Below are 20,579 nucleotides of genomic sequence, written 5' to 3'. Positions count from 1 at the left end.
TTCCCAGGTGTTTTCCCCTCTCCTGATGTTCCCAAGGGTTATTCCCATGCTCCCCTGTGTTCCCAAGGGTTATTCCCAGTATTCCCAGGTGTTTTCCCCTCTCCTGATGTTCCCAAGGGTTATTCCCATGCTCCCCTGTGTTCCCAAGGGTTATTCCCAGTATTCCCAGATGTTTTTCCCTCTCCTAATGTTCCCAAGTGTTATTCCCATGCTCTCCCCCTGTTTCCAGGTGTTTTCCCCTCTCCTAATGTTCCCAAGGGTTATTCCCATGCTCTCCCATGTTCCCAAGGGTTTTTCCCAGTATTCCCAGGTGTTTTCCCCTCCCCTGGTGATCCCAAGGGTTATTCCCAGTATTCCCAGGTGTTTTTCCCTCTCTCCAGGCGGTTCCTTCAGCGAGGAGACGGAGCAGAAGTTCGAGCACTTCAGGGGACTCACAAATAACGTCGTCTCTGCCCGGTAGAATTCCCACTAATTTAAGGAAGCCTGGACTCCTGCTCCGGCCCTTCCCAACCACTGCCCCCAGGAAATGGAGCCTCCTCCAAGCTCGGAGTTTCAGCCCAATCCCTCCTCAAGGAGCCTCTCCCTCCCCACTTTAGGTGCTCAGGCCGCCCCTCGGTGCCTCCTGCGATTCCAGCTCTCCTCAGCTCCAGCTCTTCACCATTCCAAAGATTCCTCCCACGTTTTGCAGCACTCCTCGCCTCAGGGTGGCTGCCAGCCACCCAAAAGTGCCTTTATCCTTCATTTCCAAGGCATTCTTTGGGAATTTCCAGCTCTTTTCCACTCCCAGTGCCTGTTTGTGCTGCTGCTTCCTGCACCCCTCCTCAGCACCGACTCCAGTTCAGCAAGGAAACGGAAGGAAAGGAAAAACTTTAAAAAAACCAACAAAAAAACCACCAAAAACAGGAAAAAACGGAGCAGCTTTTTGTGAGCAGAACAGTGAAAAGCTGAATTTAATACTGCAGTGAAAATGCTTGGATCCAACAACGGCCACGCTCCGGAGGGGAGCAAACGCAGAACCTGGAATCTCACAGGGAATTTTCAATTTCACAGGGAATTTCATATGGAATCTCACAGGGAATTTTCAATTTCACAGAGAATCTCATATGGAATCTCACAGGGAATTTTCAATTTCACAGGGAATCTCATATGGAATCTCACAGGGAATTTCATATGGAATCTCACAGGGAATCAAAGCTCTCTGAAGTGCCCCAGAACTCAGCAGATGCCCAGGGATGAGGCCCCTGGGCTGGGAATTCCCATCCCACAGGGATCCCCCCACCCACCAGGAATCGCCTCCTGGCCGGACATTCCATCTTTTTTTGCAAGGATGAATCATCCTTGTGCACCTTGCAGAGGGAATTTCTGCCTCTCATCCCCAAGGATCTGCTCCTGTGGGAATTCCTCTGTTTGTCTGAGGACACACAGAGCTCCAATAAAAACCTTTTCCCTGGGAAAAAAAAAAAAAAAAAAATATATATATATATCACTTTAGAAGCCCTTGGTGTATTTTCTCCTCACAATTCATGGAAGTTTGGGGGTTTTCCCCCCCCTCTCCTACATCAAAGTTACCTGGAATTCCAGCTGATTCCACAGGGAATTCCAAACTTCCCCCAAAACCCCACCTCACAGGGGCTTCAAAATGCAGAAATATTTTGAGTATTTGTCATTTCTCCAGTGCTCCAGAGGGCACTGGGTTTTAACCTCCTGGCAATTGGAAAATTCCAGTTTTTCCCCAGAATTCCAGACTGGAGCAGGAGCAGAGCCCGGGATGGGGGTGGAAGCTCATTTTAAACCCAGTTCTGGGCACATCAGCACAGGCAAATTCTGGAGTTTTTTTCCCTAATGAGCAATTTTTCCCTAATGAGGTTTTCTTCCTCACCAACAGGGAACTTTCAGGCTCTTGAAACTCTGTAAAGAAGGAAAAAATTCCCTAAAACTTGGATTCACTGCCTGTCAGTTTTCTGGGATATCAGAACAGCAACATCACAACAAACTTGGAACAGATTTTTTCTGTTAACTTCTGTTAACTCCTTGCTTGGAGTTAATTTTTGGCCCCCCAAAAAAAACCAAAAAATCCCAATTTTCTTAACTCTTAATGCCTATTTTTTGTTGGAAAACAGAGCAAGAATAAGGACTGAAGAAACCCCCTCATTCCTGCAGCTGCCCCAAAGGCTCTGGAAGCCCCAGCACAGAACCCCAGCACTCCCAGGGCTCCAAAAAACCCCAGTGAGAATTCCCAGGCCAGGAACAGCCCCTGCCCTGCATGCATTCAACAGCACAGCCAAGCTCATCCTGACGGCCTTGGCCTTGGTTTTGGGGTTTTTTGGGATTATTCCTCCTGCTCCAAGGATTCTGGCTGGAAATCTTCGCTCCCCACGGGCTCCTGCTGCCGCTGCCTCCAGCCCAGGGCGTGGGACAGGAGCCTCCTGGCCACGGCCGTGTCCGTCTGCGGCCTCTCCTTCCCCAGCTGGAGCAGCTCTAGGGAAAGATGGAAAACAAATTTACCCACTGGGGCAGGGGCAGGGAGGAATTCGTGCTTAAATCCCCCAAAATCAGCTTTTTTCCCTGCTGTTTTCTTCGTTTATTGACATCCAGTCTTTCTGTCTCGGTGAATAAATTGGGATTTTTTTTTTTCAGGGTTAAGGAATTCCACGTTTTTCACGGGATTGTTTGGTGGCCATCAAGGTTCAGGGCTCTTGTGCTGGGTGGGAAATTGTTGCCCATCCTCTTATTCCTGGCAAAATTCCCAACATCCCATCCCTGTGAATTGGAAAAATTCCCAACATCCCACACCTGGAAAAACCCAGGCCATTTATCCATTTATCCATTTATCCATTTATCCATTGAAACTCCTCAAAACCAGCTGCCAAAATCCTTGGAAAACAACAAAAAAAAAAATCTGCATTTAAAATGATATCTGAATATTTCAGATAATTTGGGAAGCCCCTTGGTCATTTTTTGGATTGCTCCAATTCCATCTGCAAGGAAATCCACCAAAATGTCACCAACTCCACCATAATTTGGATTTGGGGATTAATTCATTAATCCTTTATCAATTTGAAGTTGTTATCTACACAGCAAAGGGGGGGGACTTTGTTTTTCCAGAAGTTTCATTCATTAAGGAAAAAAAAAAAAATTAAGAAAAATTTTTCAAAGAGACACTGTCAGCTAATTCAAATCCAAATTTGTGTTTGGAAAATAATCAATGGAAACTAGATGCCAACAGAATTAATTGTTATATTTAATTGTTAATTAATTAAATAATTAATTAATAATAATTAAAAATTAAAAATAATTCTATTTTATTTTAACCTGATTCAGAAGAGTGAATAAATGAAAAAAAGAAAAGATGAAGGGGAGATGCAAATAAACCAAAATTTTGGATCTTTCCTTTAAATCCAGCAGTGCTGAACCTCAGGAATTTGTTCCTGTGCCAGTGTCCCTTTAAAGCATCAAAATTGGAATTTATTCTGACTGCAGTGAGCTGGAAAAACCCAGGAATTGTTGGTTCAGAGTCTCTGCTGCTGCTGAGGTTCATGGCTTTGCTTTCCTGTGGCAACTGGACCTGATCAATCTGATTGAAAGGCAATGAAATCAATCAATCAACCAATCAATAATTGATCAATCAATCCATGGTAATCAATCAACTGATGTTCATGGCTCAGCTTCACCATTTCTACTTCCTGAATAAAATTATGCCAACCACAAGATTGGGTTTGTCTCCTTTGGATTGCCAGGGGGAGAGGGAAGAGAAAATTCCTGGGGAATTCGATGGCAAAAAAATCCCAATTCCAGCACAACCCTTCCCTTCCAGCTGCCCAAAATCGCAGCAAATTGCACCAAAAAAAATTAAATTAAATCTGAATTCCAGCAAAATTCCACACCACAGCTCAGTGCCAAGAAATCCATAAAAAACCCATTCAGAATGAAAAATAATTGGTCCTGAGTGTGAATTTTCTCATGAATTTGTCATCTGGGCTGGGGAGGAGTGGGAAATGCAGGAGAAATGGGGGGGATTTGGGGAAATGCAGGGGAATTGGGGTGGATTTGGGGAAATGCAGGAGAATTGGGGTGGATTTGGGGAAATGCAGGGGAATTGGGGTGGATTTGGGGAAATGCAGAAATGGGGTGGATTTAGGAAAATGCAGGAGAAGGGGGGTAGATTTAGGGAGATCCAGGGGAATTGGGGTGAGTTTAGGGAATTCCAGGGGAGGTGGGGTGGGTTTAGGGAAATGCAGGAGAAGGGAGATGGATTTAGGGAGATCCAGGGGAATTGGGGTAGGTTTAGGGAAATCCAGGAGAAGTCTGGGGTTGGATTTAGGGAAATCCAGAAGGGGGGTGGATTTAGGAAAATGCAGGAGAAGAAGTGGGGTGGGTTTAGGGAAATTCCAGGAGAGGTGGGGTGGGTTTAGGGAAATTTAGGAGAAATGGGGTGGATTTAGGGAAATGCAGGGGAAATGGGGTGGATTTAGGGAATCCAGGGGAATTGGGGTGGATTTAGGGAATCCAGGAGAAATGGGGTGGATTTAGGGAAATCCAGGGGAATTGGGGTGGGTTTGGGGAAATGCAGGAGAAGGGAGGTGGATTTAGGGAGATCCAGGGGAATTGGGGTGAATTTAGGGAAATCCAGAAGTGGGGTGGATTTGGGAAATCCAGAGGTGTGGGGTGGGTTTAGGGAAATGCAGGGGAATTGGGGTGGATTTGGGGAATTCCAGGGGAATTGGGGTGGATTTGGGAAAATCCAGGAGAACTGGGATGGGTTTAGGGAAATCCAGGAGAAGGGGGGTGGATTTGGGAAATGCAGAAGTGGGGTGGGCTGAAAGAATTCCAGGGAAATTGGGGTGGGCTCAGGGAATTCCAGGGGCACTGGGGTGGGCTCAGGGAATTCCATGGGAATTGGGATGGGTTCAGGGAATCCCAGGGGAATTGGGGTGGGCCCAGGGAACCCCAGGGGCGCTGGGGTGAGTTGAAGGAATTCCATGGGAGCTGGGGTGGGTTGAGGGAATTCCAGGGGAATTGGGGTGGGCTCAGGGAGCCCCAGGGGAACCGGGTGGGCTCAGGGAATCCCAAGGGAACCGGGTGGGCTCAGGGAATCCCAGGGGCGCTGGGGTGGGCTCAGGGAACCCCAGGGGAACCGGGTGGGCCCCGGAGCTGCTCCTCACTCACTTGGTCTCTGCAGGGCCCTGACCTTGGCCTGTTTGCTGGCGTGGAGCAGGGGCCGGATCTTCAGGCAGGGGTAGCGGCGGCCCAGGGCCTGCGAGGCTGCGGGGACACAAAAGGGCTGGGATGAACCCAAAATTCCAATCACGCTGGGCTGGAACCCTGGGGACATTCCCTGCCTGGCCTGAGATGTCCTGAGCCCCAGGGGAAAATTTCTGTCCATGGAGAAAACTTCCAAGAGTTTGGGATGAACGGGAATTCGAGTGTGTGAATGGAGGAGTCAGCACAGGGTGAGAAACCTGGGGCTTTAATGTGGAAAAAGAAGTTTAGTATGGAAAAAGAAGTTTAGTATGGAAAAAGAAGTTTAGTATGGAAAAGAAGTGTAGTATGGAAAAAAAAGCATAATATGGAAAAAATGGAGTATGGAAAAAAGTGTAGTATGGAAAAAAAGTGTAGTATGGAGGAAAGAGAAGTTTAACATGGAAAAAAAACTTTAGGATGGAAGAAAAAGTTTAGTATGGAGGAAAAATTCAGTATGGAGGAAAAAGTTTAGTGTGGAAGGAAAAGTTTGGGATGGAAAGAAAAGTTTGGTGTGGGGGAAACAAGTTTATGATGGAAGAAAAAGTTTAGGATGGAGGAAAAAGTTTAATGTGGAAGAAAAAGTTTAGTATGGAAAAAATTTCAGTATGGAAAAAGTTTTGTGCGGAGGAAAAATTCAGTATGGAGGAAAAAGTTGAGTGTGGAAGAAAAAGTTTAGGATGAAAAAGAAAAGTTTAGTGTGGAGGAAAAGGTTTAGTGTGAAAAAAAAGTCCAATGTGGAGGAAGAAATTTAGGATGGAGGAGAAAAGTTTAGTGTGGAAAAAGTTTTTAGAATGGAAGAAAAAGTTTAGTAGGGAAGAAAAAGTTTAGGATGGAAAGAAAAGTTTAGCATGGAAGAAAGAATTGAGTAGGGAAAAAAAATTCAGGATGGAGGAAAAAGTTTAGGATGGAGGAAAAAGTTAAGTATGGAGGAAAAATTCAGTATGGAAATATGGAGGAAAAAGTTTAGTGTGGAAGGAAAAGTTTAGCATGGAAAGAAAAGTTGAGGATGAAAGGAAAAGTTTAGTGTGGAGGAAAAGGTTTAGTGTGAAAAGAAATTCCAGTGTGGAGGAAAAAGTTTAGGATGGAGGAGAAAAGTTTAGTGTGGAAAGAGTTTTGTGTGGAGGAAAAAGTTTTGTATGGAGGAAAAATTCAGTATGGAGGAAAAAGTTGAGTGTGGAAGAAAAAGTTTAGGATGGAAAAGAAAAGTTTGGTGTGGAAGGAAAAGTTTAATGTAGAAAGAGTTGAGTATGGAAGAAAAGCTTTAGTGTGGGGGAAAAAGTTTTTAGTATGGGAAAAGGTTTTAGAATGGAAGCAAAAGTTTTGGATGGAAGAAAAATTTTAGTGTGGTGGAAAAAGATGAGTATGGAAAAACAGCTCAGTATGGAAGAGAAAGTTCAGTATGGAGGAAAAAGATTAACGTGGAAAAAGTTCAGTATGGAGGAAAAAGTTTCATGTGGAAAATAAAGGTAATATGGAAGAAGTTTAGTGTGGAGGAGAAACTTTAGTGTGGAAAAAGTTTTTAGAGTGGAAGAAAAAGTTTAGGATGGAAAGAAAAGTTTAGCATGGAAGAAAAAAGTTTAGTATGGAGGAAAAAGTTTAGGATGGGAAAAATATTAAGTAGGGAAGAAGAAGTTTAGTATGGGGGAAAAACTTAAGTATAGAAGAAAAAGTTTAGGATGGGATAAAAAGTTGAGGATGAAAGGAAAAGTTTAGTGTGGACAAAAAAGTCCAGTGTGGAGGAAAAAGTTTAGGATGGAGGAGGAAAGTTTAGTATGGAAAGAGTTTTGTGTGGAGGAAAAAGTTTTGTATGGAGGAAAAATTCAGTATGGAGGAAAAAGTTGAGTGTGGAAGAAAAAGTTTAGGATGGAAAAGAAAAGTTTGGTGTGGAAGAAAAAGTTTAATGTAGAAAGAGTTGAGGATGGAAGAAAAGCTTTAGTGTGGGGGAAAAAGTTTTTAGTATGGAAAAAGGTTTTAGAATGGAAGCAAAAGTTTTGGATGGAAGAAAAATTTTAGTGTGGTGGAAAAAGATGAGTATGGAAAAACAGCTCAGTATGGAAGAGAAAGTTTAGTAGGGAGGAAAAAGTTGAATGTGGAAAATAAAGGTAATATGGAAGAAGTTTAGTATGGAGGAAAAACTTTAGTGTGGAAAAAGTTTTTAGAGTGGAAGAAAAAGTTTAGGATGGAAAGAAAAGTTTAGCATGGAAGAAAAAAGTTTAGTATGGAGGAAAAAGTTTAGGATGGGAAAAATATTAAGTAGGGAAGAAGAAGTTTAGTATGGGGGAAAAACTTAAGTATAGAAGAAAAAGTTTAGGATGGGATAAAAAGTTGAGGATGAAAGGAAAAGTTTAGTGTGGACAAAAAAGTCCAGTGTGGAGGAAAAAGTTTAGGATGGAGGAGAAAAGTTTAGTATGGAAAGAGTTTTGTGTGGAGGAAAAAGTTTTGTATGGAGGAAAAATTCAGTATGGAGGAAAAAGTTGAGTGTGGAAGAAAAAGTTGAGGATGGAAAAGAAAAGTTTAGTGTGGAAAAAATGTTTAGTGTAGAAAAAGTTGAGTATGGAAGAAAAGCTTTAGTGTGGGGGAAAAAGTTTTTAGTATGGGAAAAGGTTTTAGAATGGAAGCAAAAGTTTTGGATGGAAGAAAAATTTTAGTGTGGTGGAAAAAGATGAGTATGGAAAAACAGCTCAGTATGGAAGAGAAAGTTCAGTATGGAGGAAAAAGTTTAATGTGGAAAATAAAGGTAATATGGAAGAAGTTTAGTGTGGAGGAGAAACTTTAGTGTGGAAAAAGTTTTTAGAGTGGAAGAAAAAGTTTAGGATGGAAAGAAAAGTTTAGCATGGAAGAAAAAGTTGAGTAGGGAAAAAAAATTCAGGATGGAAGAAAAAGTTTAGCATGGAGGAAAAACAAGTTTAGTATGGAGGAAAAACTTAAGTATAGAAGAAAAAGTTTAGGATGGGAAAAAAAGTTGAGGATGAAAGGAAAAGTTTAGTGTGGAGGAAAAGGTTTAGTGTGAAAAGAAATTCCAGTGTGGAGGAAGAAGTTTAGGGTGGAGGAGAAAAGTTTAGTATGGAAAAAGGTTTTAGTATGGAAGAAAAAGTTTAGTGTGGAAAAAGTTGAGTGTGGATGAAAAAGTTTTGTATGGAAGAAAAATTTTAGTGTGGTGGAAAAAGATGAGTATGGAAAAACAGCTCAGTATGGAAGAGAAAGTTCAGTATGGAGGAAAAAGTTTAATGTGGAAAATAAAGGTAATATGGAAGAAGTTTAGTGTGGAGGAGAAACTTTAGTGTGGAAAAAGTTTTTAGAGTGGAAGAAAAAGTTTAGGATGGAAAGAAAAGTTTAGCATGGAAGAAAAAGAAGTTTAGGATGGAGGAAAAAGTTTAGGATGGGAAAAATATTAAGTAGGGAAGAAGAAGTTTAGTATGGGGGAAAAACTTAAGTATAGAAGAAAAAGTTTAGGATGGGAAAAAAGTTGAGGATGAAAGGAAAAGTTTAGTGTGGAGGAAAAGGTTTAGTGTGAAAAGAAATTCCAGTGTGGAGGAAGAAGTTTAGGGTGGAGGAGGAAAGGGCTGGCTCTGAGCTGCACTTGGGGTGTTTGTCCCCCCAAAAAATGAGATTTCCCAGATTTCTGGTGCCATCCCCCTCCCAAAATCCCTGGGAGGGGATTGGAAATTTTTCAAGTCATAAAAGACAAAAAAAAAAAAAAAAAAAAGGAAAAAAAGTTAATAACCATATTATTATTATTATTATTATTATTATTATTATTATTATTATTATTATTATTATTATTATTATTTGTAATTTCTAAAAATGCACACAGCTGCATCCAAGGCAATTAAAAACCAGGTTCCACATCCCAGCCCAGAAATTCCAACCTCCCAAAACCCTTCCAGGATGGAAAGGAACAGGGAAAAAAAATAGAATAAAATAAAAATAAAATAAAATTAAATAATTAAAATAAAATAAAATAAATAAAAATAAAATAAAATATAAAATGAAATATAAAATATAAAATGAAATTAAAATAAAAATAAAATTAAATATAAAATTAAATATAAAATAAAAATAAAAAAAATAAATAAAATAGAAATAGAAATAGAAATACAAATAAAAACAAATTAGAAGAAAATAGAAAATAGAAAATGAAATAGAAAATAAAATAAAGTAAAATAAAGCAAAATAAAGCAAAATAAAAATAAAAATAAAATAAAATAAAATAAATAAGAATAAAATGAAATATAAAATGAAATATAAAATATAAAATGAAATAAAAATAAAAATAAAATGAGATATAAAATAAAATATAAAATAAAAATAAAAATAAAAATAAAAATAAAAATAAAAATAAAAATAGAAATACAATAAAAACAAAATAGAAGAAAATAGAAAATAAAATAGAAAATAAAATAAAGTAAAATAAAGCAAAATAAAACAAAATAAAAATAAAAATAAAATAAAATAAAGCAAAATAAAATAAAATAAAATAAAATAAAGCAAAATAAAATAAAATAAAATAAAAATAAAATAAAAAAGAATAAAATAAAATATAAAATGAAATATAAAATATAAAATGAAATAAAAATAAAAATAAAATGAGATATAAAATAAAAATAAAAATAAAATAGAAATAGAAATACAATAAAAACAAAATAGAAGAAAATAGAAAATAAAATAGAAAATAAAATAAAGTAAAATAAAGCAAAATAAAGCAAAATAAAAATAAAAATAAAATAAAATAAAGCAAAATAAAATAAAGGAAAATAAAATAAAATAAAATAAAATAAAATAAAATAAAATAAAATAAAAATAAAATAAAATAAAATAAATAAGAATAAAATAAAATATAAAATGAAATATAAAATATAAAATGAAATAAAAATAAAAATAAAATGAGATATAAAATAAAATATAAAATAAAAATAAAAATAAAAATAAAATAAAAATAAAATAGAAATAGAAATACAATAAAAACAAAATAGAAGAAAATAGAAAATAGAAAATAAAATAGAAAATAAAATAAAACAAAATAAAGCAAAATAAAGCAAAAAAAAAAAAAATAAAATAAAGCAAAATAAAATAAAATAAAGCAAAATAATATAAAATAAAATAAAGCAAAATAAAGCAAAATAAAAATTAAAATAAAATAAAATAAAATAAAGCAAAATAAAATAAAATAAAATAAAATAAAGCAAAATAAAATAAAATAAAGCAAAATAATATAAAATAAAATAAAGCAAAATAAAGCAAAATAAAAATAAAAATAAAATAAAATAAAATAAAGCAAAATAAAATAAAATAAAATAAAGCAAAATAAAATAAAATAAAATAATATAAAATAAAATAAAGCAAAATAAAGCAAAATAAAAATAAAAATAAAATAAAATAAAATAAAATAAAGCAAAATAAAATAAAATAAAATAAAGCAAAATAAAATAAAATAAAATAAAATAAAATAAAATAAAATAAAATAAATTAAAATAAAATAAAATAAAATAAAATAAAATAAAATAAAATAAAATAAAACCCCGCTGCCAAGCAGTTCAGGGCACTGGGAAGGGGCTGGGCAGCTCTGGGTGCCTCAATCCCACCCCAGTACCTGTGGAGGAGCTGGAGAAGATTCCCAGGGCATGGGTGTCATCCACCCACTGGATTTTGAAGCCACTTTCACTGCAAAAAAAGAAAAAAAAGAATAATTTGAATTAATGTCAAGAAAAACAAAGCCCCAACAAAACCCAGCAGCCCCAGGAGGGGTTTTCAGTGATTTATGGGGTTTCCCAAAGCATTATTCCCATTTTAAATGGGGGAAAGGGCAGGAAAAGGAAGAAAAAAGGAGATTAAATGTGCCCTTTTTGAGGTGAAATTACCCCAAATTCTCCTTTTCCTCTCAAACCCAACCTCAGTTCCAGGCATTGGCTTCCAGCAGCAAAACAGGGACATTCCTGAAGTGCTTCCCAGGCATAAAAATACAAAATAAGAATGGATTTATGAAGGGATTTTGGGGTGAAATCCCATAAAGAGTCAGTGGGAAATGGGAATTTGGAGCAGGAATTCAGAAAGATTCCAGTCCACGTCCCACTGGCTCCAGCCTTTCCCAGCTCTGCCCCACTCCCAGAGAGTGCAACAAGAAATCTGAGCAAGCACACACCATGCAGGAAGAATTATTTCAATATTATTAACATAGAAATTTAAATCATTAAATAAAAATTATCCTTTCAGTTTTAAAGAATTATTTAAATAAAATTTTTAAATGTATTCGATTTGGTTTAATTGATCTGTGGAAGGAATTTTCACAAGTAATCCAGGAATTATCCCAAGAGAGGAACTCAGCTCTGCCCTAAGTGATTCATTATTTAAAATATAGTTTTAAATAATAATATAATTTTTAAATGTAATTAATTTGATTTAATTGAAGGGATTTGTAGAGGGAATTTTCACATCTAGTCCAGGAATTATCCCAAGAGAGGAGGAGGAAAACAGGAGAAGAACTCAGATCTGCACTCAGTGAAGAATAGTTTAAAATATAGTTTTAAACAAAAATTTAAATATAATTTTAAAATATAATTATTTTGGTTTAATTGAAGGGATCTGTAGAGGGAATTTCCAAATCTAATCCAGGAATTATCCCAAGAGAGGAGGAGGAAAACAGGAGATGAGCTCAGAGCAGGACCCAGCTCTGCCCTCACTGAAGAATTATTTAAAATATAGTTTTAAATAAAAATTTAAATATCATTTTAAAATATAATTAATTTGGTTTAATTGAAGGGATCTGTAGAGGGAATTTCCATATCTAATCCAGGAATTATCCCAAAAGAGGGGGAGGAAAACAGGAGATGAGCTCAGATCTGCCCTCACTGAAGAATTATTTAAAATACAATTTTAAAGAATAATTTAATTTTAAAACGTAATTAATTTGGTTTAATCGGAGGGGTTTGTAGAGGGAATTTCCACATCTAATCCAGGAATTATCCCAAGAGAGGAAAGCAGGGAAAGGTGCCTTTGACAGAACTCAGGGCTGGACCCAGCTCTGCCTCTAATCCAAGCTCATTCCCTGGATTTCCCAATTTACCCCCAGGGCTGAGCCCTTTTCCTTGGAAATTCTGAAATTCTGATGGAATCACCCAGGAACCAACAAAAAAAAATCTCCAAAAAAGCACCAGGATGGAGGCAGGGCACAGCTGGCTGTGGGTATGGGGGTGCCACAGCCCTGGGGGAAAGCTGGGTTTTAAACCAGGCCTAAACTGCAGCAAAAGCCTTTGAGGAACACAAAGAGGGGAAGGTGAAACTAAAATCCAGAAATGTGGAGTAAAGCTGGGCTTTAAACCAGGCCTAAACTGCAGCAAAAGCCCCTTGGAGGCACAGAATGAGGGGAGAAGGTGAAACAAAAATCCAGAATTTGGGTGCCAGAGCCATGGAGTAAAGCTGGGCTTTAAACCAGGCCTAAACTGCAGCAAAAGCCTTTGAGGCACAGAATGAGGGGAAGGTGAAACTAAAATCCAGAATTTGGGTGCCAGAGCCATGGAGTAAAGCTGGGCTTTAAACCAGGGGAAAGCTGGGCTTTAAACCAGGCCTAAACTGCAGCAAAAGCCTTTGAGGAACACAAAGAGGGAAAGGTGAAACTAAAATCCAGAAATGTAGAGTAAAGCTGGGCTTTAAACCAGGACTAAAATGCAGCAAAAGCCCCTTGGAGGCACAGAATGAGGGGAGAAGGTGAAACAAAAATCCAGAATTTGGGTGCCAGAAATGTGGAGTAAAGCTGGGCTTTAAACTGCAGCAAAAGCCCCTTTGAGCAAAGCTGGGCTTTAAACCAAGCCTAAACTGCAGCAAAAGCCCCTTTGAGGCACAAAAAGAGAGGAAGGTGAAACTAAGATTCAGAATCTGGGTGCCAGAGTCATGGAGTGAAGCTGGGCTTTAAACTAGGACTAAACTGCAGCAAAAGCTCCTTTGAGGCACACAGTGAGGGGAAGGTGAAACTAAAATTCAGAATTTGGGAGCCAGAAATGTAGAGCAAAGCTGGGCTTTAAACCAGGGGAAAGCTGGGCCTTAAACTAAAAAAGCCCTTTTGAGGCACAAAAAGAGAGGAAGGTGAAACTAAAATCCAGAATTTGGGAGCCAGAAATGTGGAGCAAAGCTGGGCTTTAAACTGCAGGAAAAGCCCCTTTGAGGCACAGAATGAGGAGAAGGTGAAACTAAGATTCAGAATTTGGGTGCCAGAGCCATGGGGTAAAGCTGGGCTTTAAACCGGGACTAAACTGCAGGAAAAGCCTTTGAGGAACACAAAGAGGGGAAGGTGAAACTAAAATCCAGAAATGTGGAGTAAAGCTGGGCTTTAAACCAGGACTAAACTGCAGGAAAAGCCCCTGTGAGGCTCACAGTGAGGGGAAGGTGAAACTAAAATTCAGAATGTGGGTGCCAGAGCCCTGGAGTGAAGCTGGGCTTTAAACCAGGCCTAAACTGCAGCAAAAGCTCCTTTGAGGCCTCACACAGAGAGGGGAAGGTGAAACCAACCCTCAGGACTTTGCAGCCAGCCCCAGGCCGTGCCCCTGCCCTGCCCAGGCTCCGGGCAGTCACTCACTGGAAATCTGAGAACATTTCCAGCAGATCCTCGGTTTGCAGGGACGAGGGGAAGTCGTAGATCTCGGTGACGTGGCCCAGGTCCCCCTCGCTGACCTGGGCCTCCCCATGGCCAGGATAATCCACAGTGATCCTCTCGATGCTGATGTCCTTCACTGACAAATTCCCAACGATCTGGGAAGATGCAAAGCGAGGATTAGAAAATAAAACAATGAGCCAGGCTGGAGTTTCAGCCCCTTGAAGCAGGAGCTGCTTTGAGTTAGGTCTCAAAAGCTCTTGGGGGTTTATTTCACAGCCAGGATAGCTCAGCTACCTTGGCATCAAATCACCAGCATGGCTTCTGTGCCAGCGTTGGAAACAAAAAGGGTTTAGTAAAGGGCAAAATAACAAAAACTCTTTACAGAGATAAACTGATTTAGGTGCAAGAGGTCCTTGCCCCTGGTAAACACCTCACAAAATCAATTCCTTTCTTTGTTCTCTTCTTTTTCTAGTGAACTGTCTAGGCAGGACTTTTTGGCTCCTGTCCACTTGGCTATCTTTAAATTGAAGGTTCAGTCCCCCAAGCCTATGAGATGCCTTTTTCACCTAATCCAGGAGAGAAACTTCAGGGCTTCTTTCCTTTTTAAGGAGACAAAAGCTGGTTTTGTCACAAAAAACAAAAAGGAAAAACAAAGGAAAAGCAAAAAGGAAAAGCAAAAAGGAAAAACAAAAAGGAAAAACAAAAAGGAAAAACAAAAAGGAAAAGCAAAAAGGAAAAGCAAAAAGGAAAAACAAAAAGGAAAAACAAAAAGGAAAAACAAAAAGGAAAAACAAAAAGGAAAAGCACATTCCCACATCCCCTCAGAGCCCAATCCTCACCTCAGCCACCCCAGCCCCACCTGCACCACCAGGACACGGAATCCCCTCCCAGGGAGCGCCTCCTTCCCCTCTTTGCCCAGATTCTGCCCCAAATCACCTCTGCCAGCAGCTCTGCCGTGCAGTCGTCCTCGAGCCTCGTCCCCTCTCTGTCACCTGCAGCCAAATCCAGGCCCCTCCTCAGCGCCTCGGCCACACCAGAGCCTTCCTTGTCCTCCTCTTCCTCCTTCCTCTGCCCCGGAGCGCTCGGATCCGCGCCATGGAGCGGCCCAGGGGCAGCCAGAGCCTCAGCTGGGCCTTCCAGAACCTTCTGCAGGGGCTCCTGCTCCACCTGCCCAGCTCCGGGGCTGGGAACAGCCTGGACTCCCTGGGAATTCTGGGAATGCTGCTCTGCAGAGCGGGGCTGGCCGCTGCTGCTCTGCAGGGTCTGAGACTCTGGCACAGCCGGGGCTGGCACGGCCGGGGCTGGCACAGCTGGGGCTGGCATGGCCGGGGCTGGCACACCTGGGGCTGGCACACCTGGGGCTGGCACAGCTGGGGCTGGCATGGCCGGGGCTGGCACACCTGGGGCTGGCACACCTGAGGCTGGCACAGCTGGGGCTGGCACACCTGGGGCTGGCACACCTGGGGCTGGCACACCTGGGGCTGGCACAGGCAGGTCTGTCCTGCTGCCACCGTGGTTCTCCAAAGGGACAGAGCTGCCCCCACACTCCGACCCTCTGGAATCCCGGCTGGATTCCTTCTCCTGCAGCGGGGCCTGGAACTCGCTGCCCTCTGCAGAGACGGTGCTGCCATGGCTTGGTTCTTCCTCCCCTGCCTGGGGTGGGTGTTTGTGGTGCTCTGCAGAGACGGTGCTGCCATGGCTTGGTTCTTCCTGCCCTGCCTGGGGTGGGTGTTTGTGGTGCTCTGCAGCAATGGTGCTGCCATGGCTTGGTTCTTCCTGCCCTGCCTCGGGTGGGTGTTTGTGGTGCTCTGCAGCAATGGTGCTGCCATGGCTTGGCTCCTCCTGCCCTGCCTGGGGTGGGTGTTTGTGGTGTGCAGAACGAGGGGAATGGGAACAGTCCTCATCCCGACCTTCCCGCTCGCAGGAATCGCCGCCATTCCCTAAGGACGGCACCTCCTCGTCACACAGGGGATGCTCAGCGCTGCCTTTCCCAGGGACATCCTCAGGCTCCTGCTGCCTCCTCGGGCTGCCTCCAGCCCTGCCCAGCTCCTGCTGCTCCCGGCTGGAATTCCTGGCGCCGTTTTCCCCTCCTGGAGCCGCGTCCCCGTCCCCGGGGCTCTCCCGCTCTCTCCAATTCGCCTTTTTCCGGCCCCCTCTGGGCACGAACGGGGCTTTCTCCGGCTTCCTCCTGGGCGGCCGGGAGATCCTGCCCGAGCCCACGCTGGCACGGGCAGTGTCCCCGTGGGTGTCCCCGGGGTGGCGCAGCCGGGCCCCCCGGCCCCCCCGGCCCCAGGGCTGCACGGGGCGCTGCACACGGGACGGGTTGGGCCCGGCCTTTTGCTCACTCGAGGTCTCGTTGGGAAGCCTGGGAAGGAGGGGATGGTGAGAGGGGAGCAGGGGAAACTCAGAGGAAAAGGAGGAGAAGCATCAAAAAGGGAAATGCCAAAAGAAAAAATTCCCAAAGGGAAAAATCCCGCTGTTCCTTGGGGTCTGGGGGGTGCCACTGATAATGGAGAACCTGAATGGGACACAGGGACTTTGTGCTGGAGCCCCTCTGGAGCCAGGCTGAGAGAGCTGGGAACACTCCAGGGAGAGCTCAGAGCCCCTTGCAGAGCCTGAAGGGGCTCCAGGAGAGCTGGAGAGGGACTGGGGACAAAGGAGAAGCATCAAATTCCCAAAGGGAAAATCCCACTGTTCCTTAGGGTCCGGGAGGTGCCATTGGTAATGGAGAACCTGAATGGGACACAGCGACTTTGTGCCTGATCCAAGGGCTGGAGCCTCTCTGGAACCAGGCTGAGAGAGCTGGGAAAGCTCCAGGGAGAGCTCAGAGCCCATTCCAGAGCCTGAAGGGGCTCCAGGAGAGCTGGAGAGGGACTGGGGACAAGGATGGAGGGACAGGACACAGGGAATGGCTCCCAGTGCCAGAGGCAGGGATGGATGGGATACTGGGAGGGTTGGGGGGCTGGGATGGAATTCCCAGAGCAGCTGTGGCTGCCCCTGGATCCCTGACAATGCCCAGGGCCAGGCTGGGACAGTGGGGGTGTTCCCAGAGGGTGACAAGGGTGGCACTGGGGTGAGTTTCGGGGTGTCCCCAGAGGGTGACAAGGGTGGCACTGGGGTGAGTTTCGGGGTGTCCCCAGAGGGTGACAAGGGTGGCACTGGGGTGAGTTTCGGGTCCCTCCCAAACCATTGCAGGGTTTTGATGGCTGTCAGCGCTGACCCAGCGGAGCACAGCTCACCTGACAGCTGAGTGACAAATGACTGTCCTCCTCCTCCAGCCCTCTCCCACCGAGAAGCTGCTGAGCAGTTCCATGTTCTCCACGGTCCTGTGGATCAGGTACCTGAGGCGGCTGGACAGGGGTGGGAACAGGAGCACTCTGCAAGGAGAGAGGGCTCAGGGCATCAGAAACGTGCAGGGAGGGATGGGAATGATGGGAAAATGTAATAACCTCATCCCCTGAGTCATTCCCAGCACGGGATTTAAATCAGAAAAAAGGCAAGCAGGACTTGGTGGTGTTAAATGCATAAGTGGCTTCTCAGATTTGCAGCCAGACACATTTTACACATAAAATGGAGTGTGGGGAATGCCTGACCCCAAGGCCTTGGCCTGGACTCTCTTTCCTGCTGTATCCATATGGGAAAGGCTGGGAAGCACCAGCAGAAAGCTGCTGCTGATCCCCTCCCTCCCAGGCTGAGTCTAATTTCATTTCTCTCTCCACAATATCTTATTCTGTAACATTTCTAAATCAATATTTATCCCAAAAATTATATACAAATATGTACTATATAAACCTTCTTTATATACAAATATATTGTATATAATATATATATTATATATATAATATAATATATATATCATATATCATATATATAATATAATATATAATATATAATATATAATATATAATATATAATATATAATATATAATATATAATATATAATATATATATACACACAAATATACTATAAATAAACCTTCTATCAAACTTTATAAATTATAAATTTATAAATATATAAACCTTCTATCAAACTTTACAATTCCTCTACAAATCCATTTCCCACCTGGAAACCAGGAATAAACCAAGAATGGATAAATAAACTCCAGTTCAATGTCACTGCTGTCACCTGGTTTGTCCCCGAGTCTTTGACAATGGCACAGGGAATTTCTTTGCCAAACATTTTATTAAAGAAAAAGCACTGAAACAAATATTTAAGGTCAGGAGAAGCTGGCAGGGAGCTGAGCTCAGCATTGCCAGCCCTGCTCCTGTCCAGCACCCCGGGCTCGGCCACCCCAAAGGCTCCAAAGGTCACTGGGCTGGGAACAGCTCCAGGTGAACCCAGGACGAGCAGTGGCTGCTCCAAAGCCACCAATGGCCACAAAACCCTGCCTGAAGGTGTGACCAGGGGAGGGGACCCCACAGCCAGACCCCAAATGCTGCTGCTTTCACCCCAGAAAACGACACCAAGCACGAGCCCAAGGTGCCCAGGTGTCCCTGGCGCTGCCCAGGTGTCCCTGGCGCTGCCCAGGTGTCCCTGGCACTGCCATGGCCCAGGGACAGCTCAGGGACCCACCGGTGGTGCTGGCCCTGCTCCATGAAGTGCTCGAGCTCCTCCACGATCCTGCCCACGAACTCATCCTCGCTGGGTGACAGGAAAACGCCATCCATGGGGCACAGTGCAGGGACAGCCTGCTGGGGACAGGGACACAATGGAGGGACAGGGACACAATGGAGGGACAGGGGCAGGGGCACATGGAGTGACAGGGACACATCCGGAGGGACAGGGATACACATGGAGAGACAGGGACAGCCTGCCGGGGGACAGGGGCACAATGGAGGGACAGGGACACACCTGGAGGGGCAGGGACAGCCTGCTGGGGACAGGGACAGCCTGCTGGGGACAGGGACACATGGAGGGACAGAGATACACATGGAGGGACAGGGACACACATGGAGAGACAGGGGCACAATGGAGGGACAGGGACAGCCTGCCGGGGACAGGGACAGCCTGCTGGGGGACAGGGACACATGGAGGGACAGGGGCACACATGGAGAGACAGGGGCACAATGGAGGGACAGGGACACACATGGAGAGACAGGGGCACAATGGAGAGACAGGGGCAGCCTGCCGGGGACAGGGACAGCCTGCTGGGGGACAGAGGCACATGGAGGGACAGGGGCACACATGGAGGGACAGGGACACATCCGGAGGGACAGGGATACACATGGAGGGACAGGAACACACCTGGAGGGAGGGACAGGGACCCGCCTGGAAGGACAGGGACAGCCTGCCAGGGGACAGGAGCACATGGAGGGACAGGGATACACATGGAGAGACAGGGACACGTGGAGGGACAGAGACACAGCTGGAGGGACAGGGACACAGCTGGAGGGACAGAGGCACATGGAGGGACAGGGGCACATGGAAGGACGGGGACACACCTGGAAGGACGGGGACACACCTGGAAGGACGGGGACACACCTGGAGGGACAGGGATACACATGGAGAGACAGGGACCCGCCTGGAAGGACGGGGACAGCCTGCCAGGGGACAGGAGCAATGGAGGGACAGGGACACGTGGAGGGACAGGGACACAGCTGGAGGGACAGGGACACGTGGAGGGGCCGGGACGGGGCACATGGAGGAAGGGACAGCCGCCAACCCCCGCCCATGGGTGCCCAGCACCCCCTGCAAATCTCACCCGCCCTATGCTGGCTCCGTCTGCACCGCGTTATCGCCAGCCCTGGGCATCCCAAAATCCCCCAGCCCTGGGCATCCCAAAATCCCCCAGTCCTGGGCACCCCCAGCCTCTCTGCCCTGCGTTATCCCCCTTTCCCGGACGCCCCCATCCCGCTCTCTGCATCCGCCTGCCCTCCCCTTCTCCCAGCGCCACGTGCTGCCTCCTGTCCCCACCATCATCATCATCATCATCATCCTCACCATCACCACCCTCACCCCGGGCCCCCATCGCCCCCATCCCCGCCCCCCGGCCCCACCGCGCCCCCGTTCCCCACCCCCGGTGTCCCCCCGGCTCCGGCCGCCCCGTCCGGCTCCCCCCGCGCCCTCACCGCCAGGCCCGGCCGAGCAGCGGATGCCGGTGCGGCGCCTGCGCCCGGTTCTGGCTCCTCCCGCCCGGTTCTGGCTCCTCCCGCCCCATCCCGGCTCCTCCTGCTCGGTCCCGGCTCCTCCCGCTCCATCCCGGCTCCTCCCGCCCGGTTCTGGCTCCTCCCGCTCCATCCCAGCTCCTCCCGCTCCATCCCGGCTCCTCCCGCCCGGTTCTGGCTCCTCCCGCCCGGTTCTGGCTCCTCCCGCTCGGTCCTGGCTCTTCCTACTCTGTCCCGGCTCCTCCCGTTCCATCCCAGCTCCTCCCGACCGATCCGAGCTCGTCCCCCTGGCTCTGGGATCCTCTCGGCCTGTCCGGCTCTTCCTCCTCATCCCCGGTTCTTCTCTTTCGCTACCGGTTCTTCTTCCTCCTCATCCCCGGTTCTTCTTCCTCCTCATCCCCGGTTCTTCCTCCCGGTCCCGGCTCCATCCCCGGCAGCGCTCCTGGCTCTGCTGTCCCCAAACCCTCCCGGGCCGAGTTCATCCCCCCTGTCCCCGTTCGGCTCCGAGCGCTCCAGAATCGCCCCTGAGGTTGGGGTAGCCGGGGCTGATTTCAGCCTGCCCGGAGCTGCTTTCCCGGGAAACGATCCCGGCCTCGGCATTCCCGGGGAGCGATCCCGGCCTCGGCATTCCCGGGGAGCGATCCCGGCC

The 20,579-nt window shown here is 45.0% G+C and overlaps 2 protein-coding genes across 11 annotated transcripts in view; one reads left to right on the top strand and one right to left on the bottom strand.

The window, feature by feature from the left end:
• LOXL2 (lysyl oxidase like 2) overlaps positions 1-3,708 on the top strand; it is a 77,447-nt gene extending 73,739 nt beyond the window's left edge. For both annotated transcript variants that reach the window (XM_071454693.1, XM_071454694.1), the window contains one exon: positions 381-3,708. In XM_071454693.1, coding sequence (XP_071310794.1) covers positions 381-460 — 80 coding nt within the window. In that variant the 3' untranslated portion in view covers positions 461-3,708. The remainder of the gene's footprint in view (positions 1-380) is intronic.
• Positions 920-20,049, bottom strand: R3HCC1 (R3H domain and coiled-coil containing 1). Of its 9 annotated transcripts, none has more exons than XR_011683798.1 (9): positions 19,895-20,049; positions 18,399-18,514; positions 17,065-17,202; positions 14,762-16,190; positions 13,808-13,980; positions 10,832-10,902; positions 5,167-5,262; positions 1,135-2,478; positions 920-1,067 (listed from the first exon to the last, which is right to left on the bottom strand). XR_011683798.1 is itself a non-coding variant. In XM_071454697.1 (9 exons), exons 1-9 carry the CDS (start codon positions 20,021-20,023, stop codon positions 2,330-2,332), a joined length of 2,256 nt encoding a protein of 751 aa, XP_071310798.1. In that variant the 5' UTR covers positions 20,024-20,049; the 3' UTR covers positions 920-2,329. The 9 variants fall into 9 exon arrangements, 8 of the variants coding, with proteins under 8 accessions (XP_071310798.1, XP_071310800.1, XP_071310801.1 ...); XM_071454697.1 differs by having other exon boundaries at positions 920-2,478; positions 14,762-15,240; positions 15,286-16,190; XM_071454699.1 differs by having other exon boundaries at positions 920-2,478; positions 14,762-15,195; positions 15,286-16,190.
• Positions 20,050-20,579: the final 530 nt, after the last annotated feature.

Source organism: Agelaius tricolor, unplaced genomic scaffold (genome assembly GCF_023055355.1).
Source record: "Agelaius tricolor isolate 1412-34295 unplaced genomic scaffold, bAgeTri1.0.p SCAF_41, whole genome shotgun sequence".
NCBI lineage: Eukaryota > Metazoa > Chordata > Aves > Passeriformes > Icteridae > Agelaius > Agelaius tricolor.
This window is presented reverse-complemented; position numbering and strand designations above follow the sequence as displayed.

Coding starts and splice junctions, on each gene's coding strand:
- R3HCC1 (XM_071454695.1), bottom strand. CDS start 20,023: ATGGAGCGGGAGGAGCCGGGACCGAGCAGGAGGAGCCGGGATGGGGCG. Junction 16,191..17,064: donor ATTTGTCACTCAGCTGTCAG/GTGAGCTGTGCT, acceptor CCTCCTTCCCAG/GCTTCCCAACGAGACCTCGA. Junction 2,479..5,166: donor CAGGGCCCTGCAGAGACCAA/GTGAGTGAGGAG, acceptor ATCTTTCCCTAG/AGCTGCTCCAGCTGGGGAAG.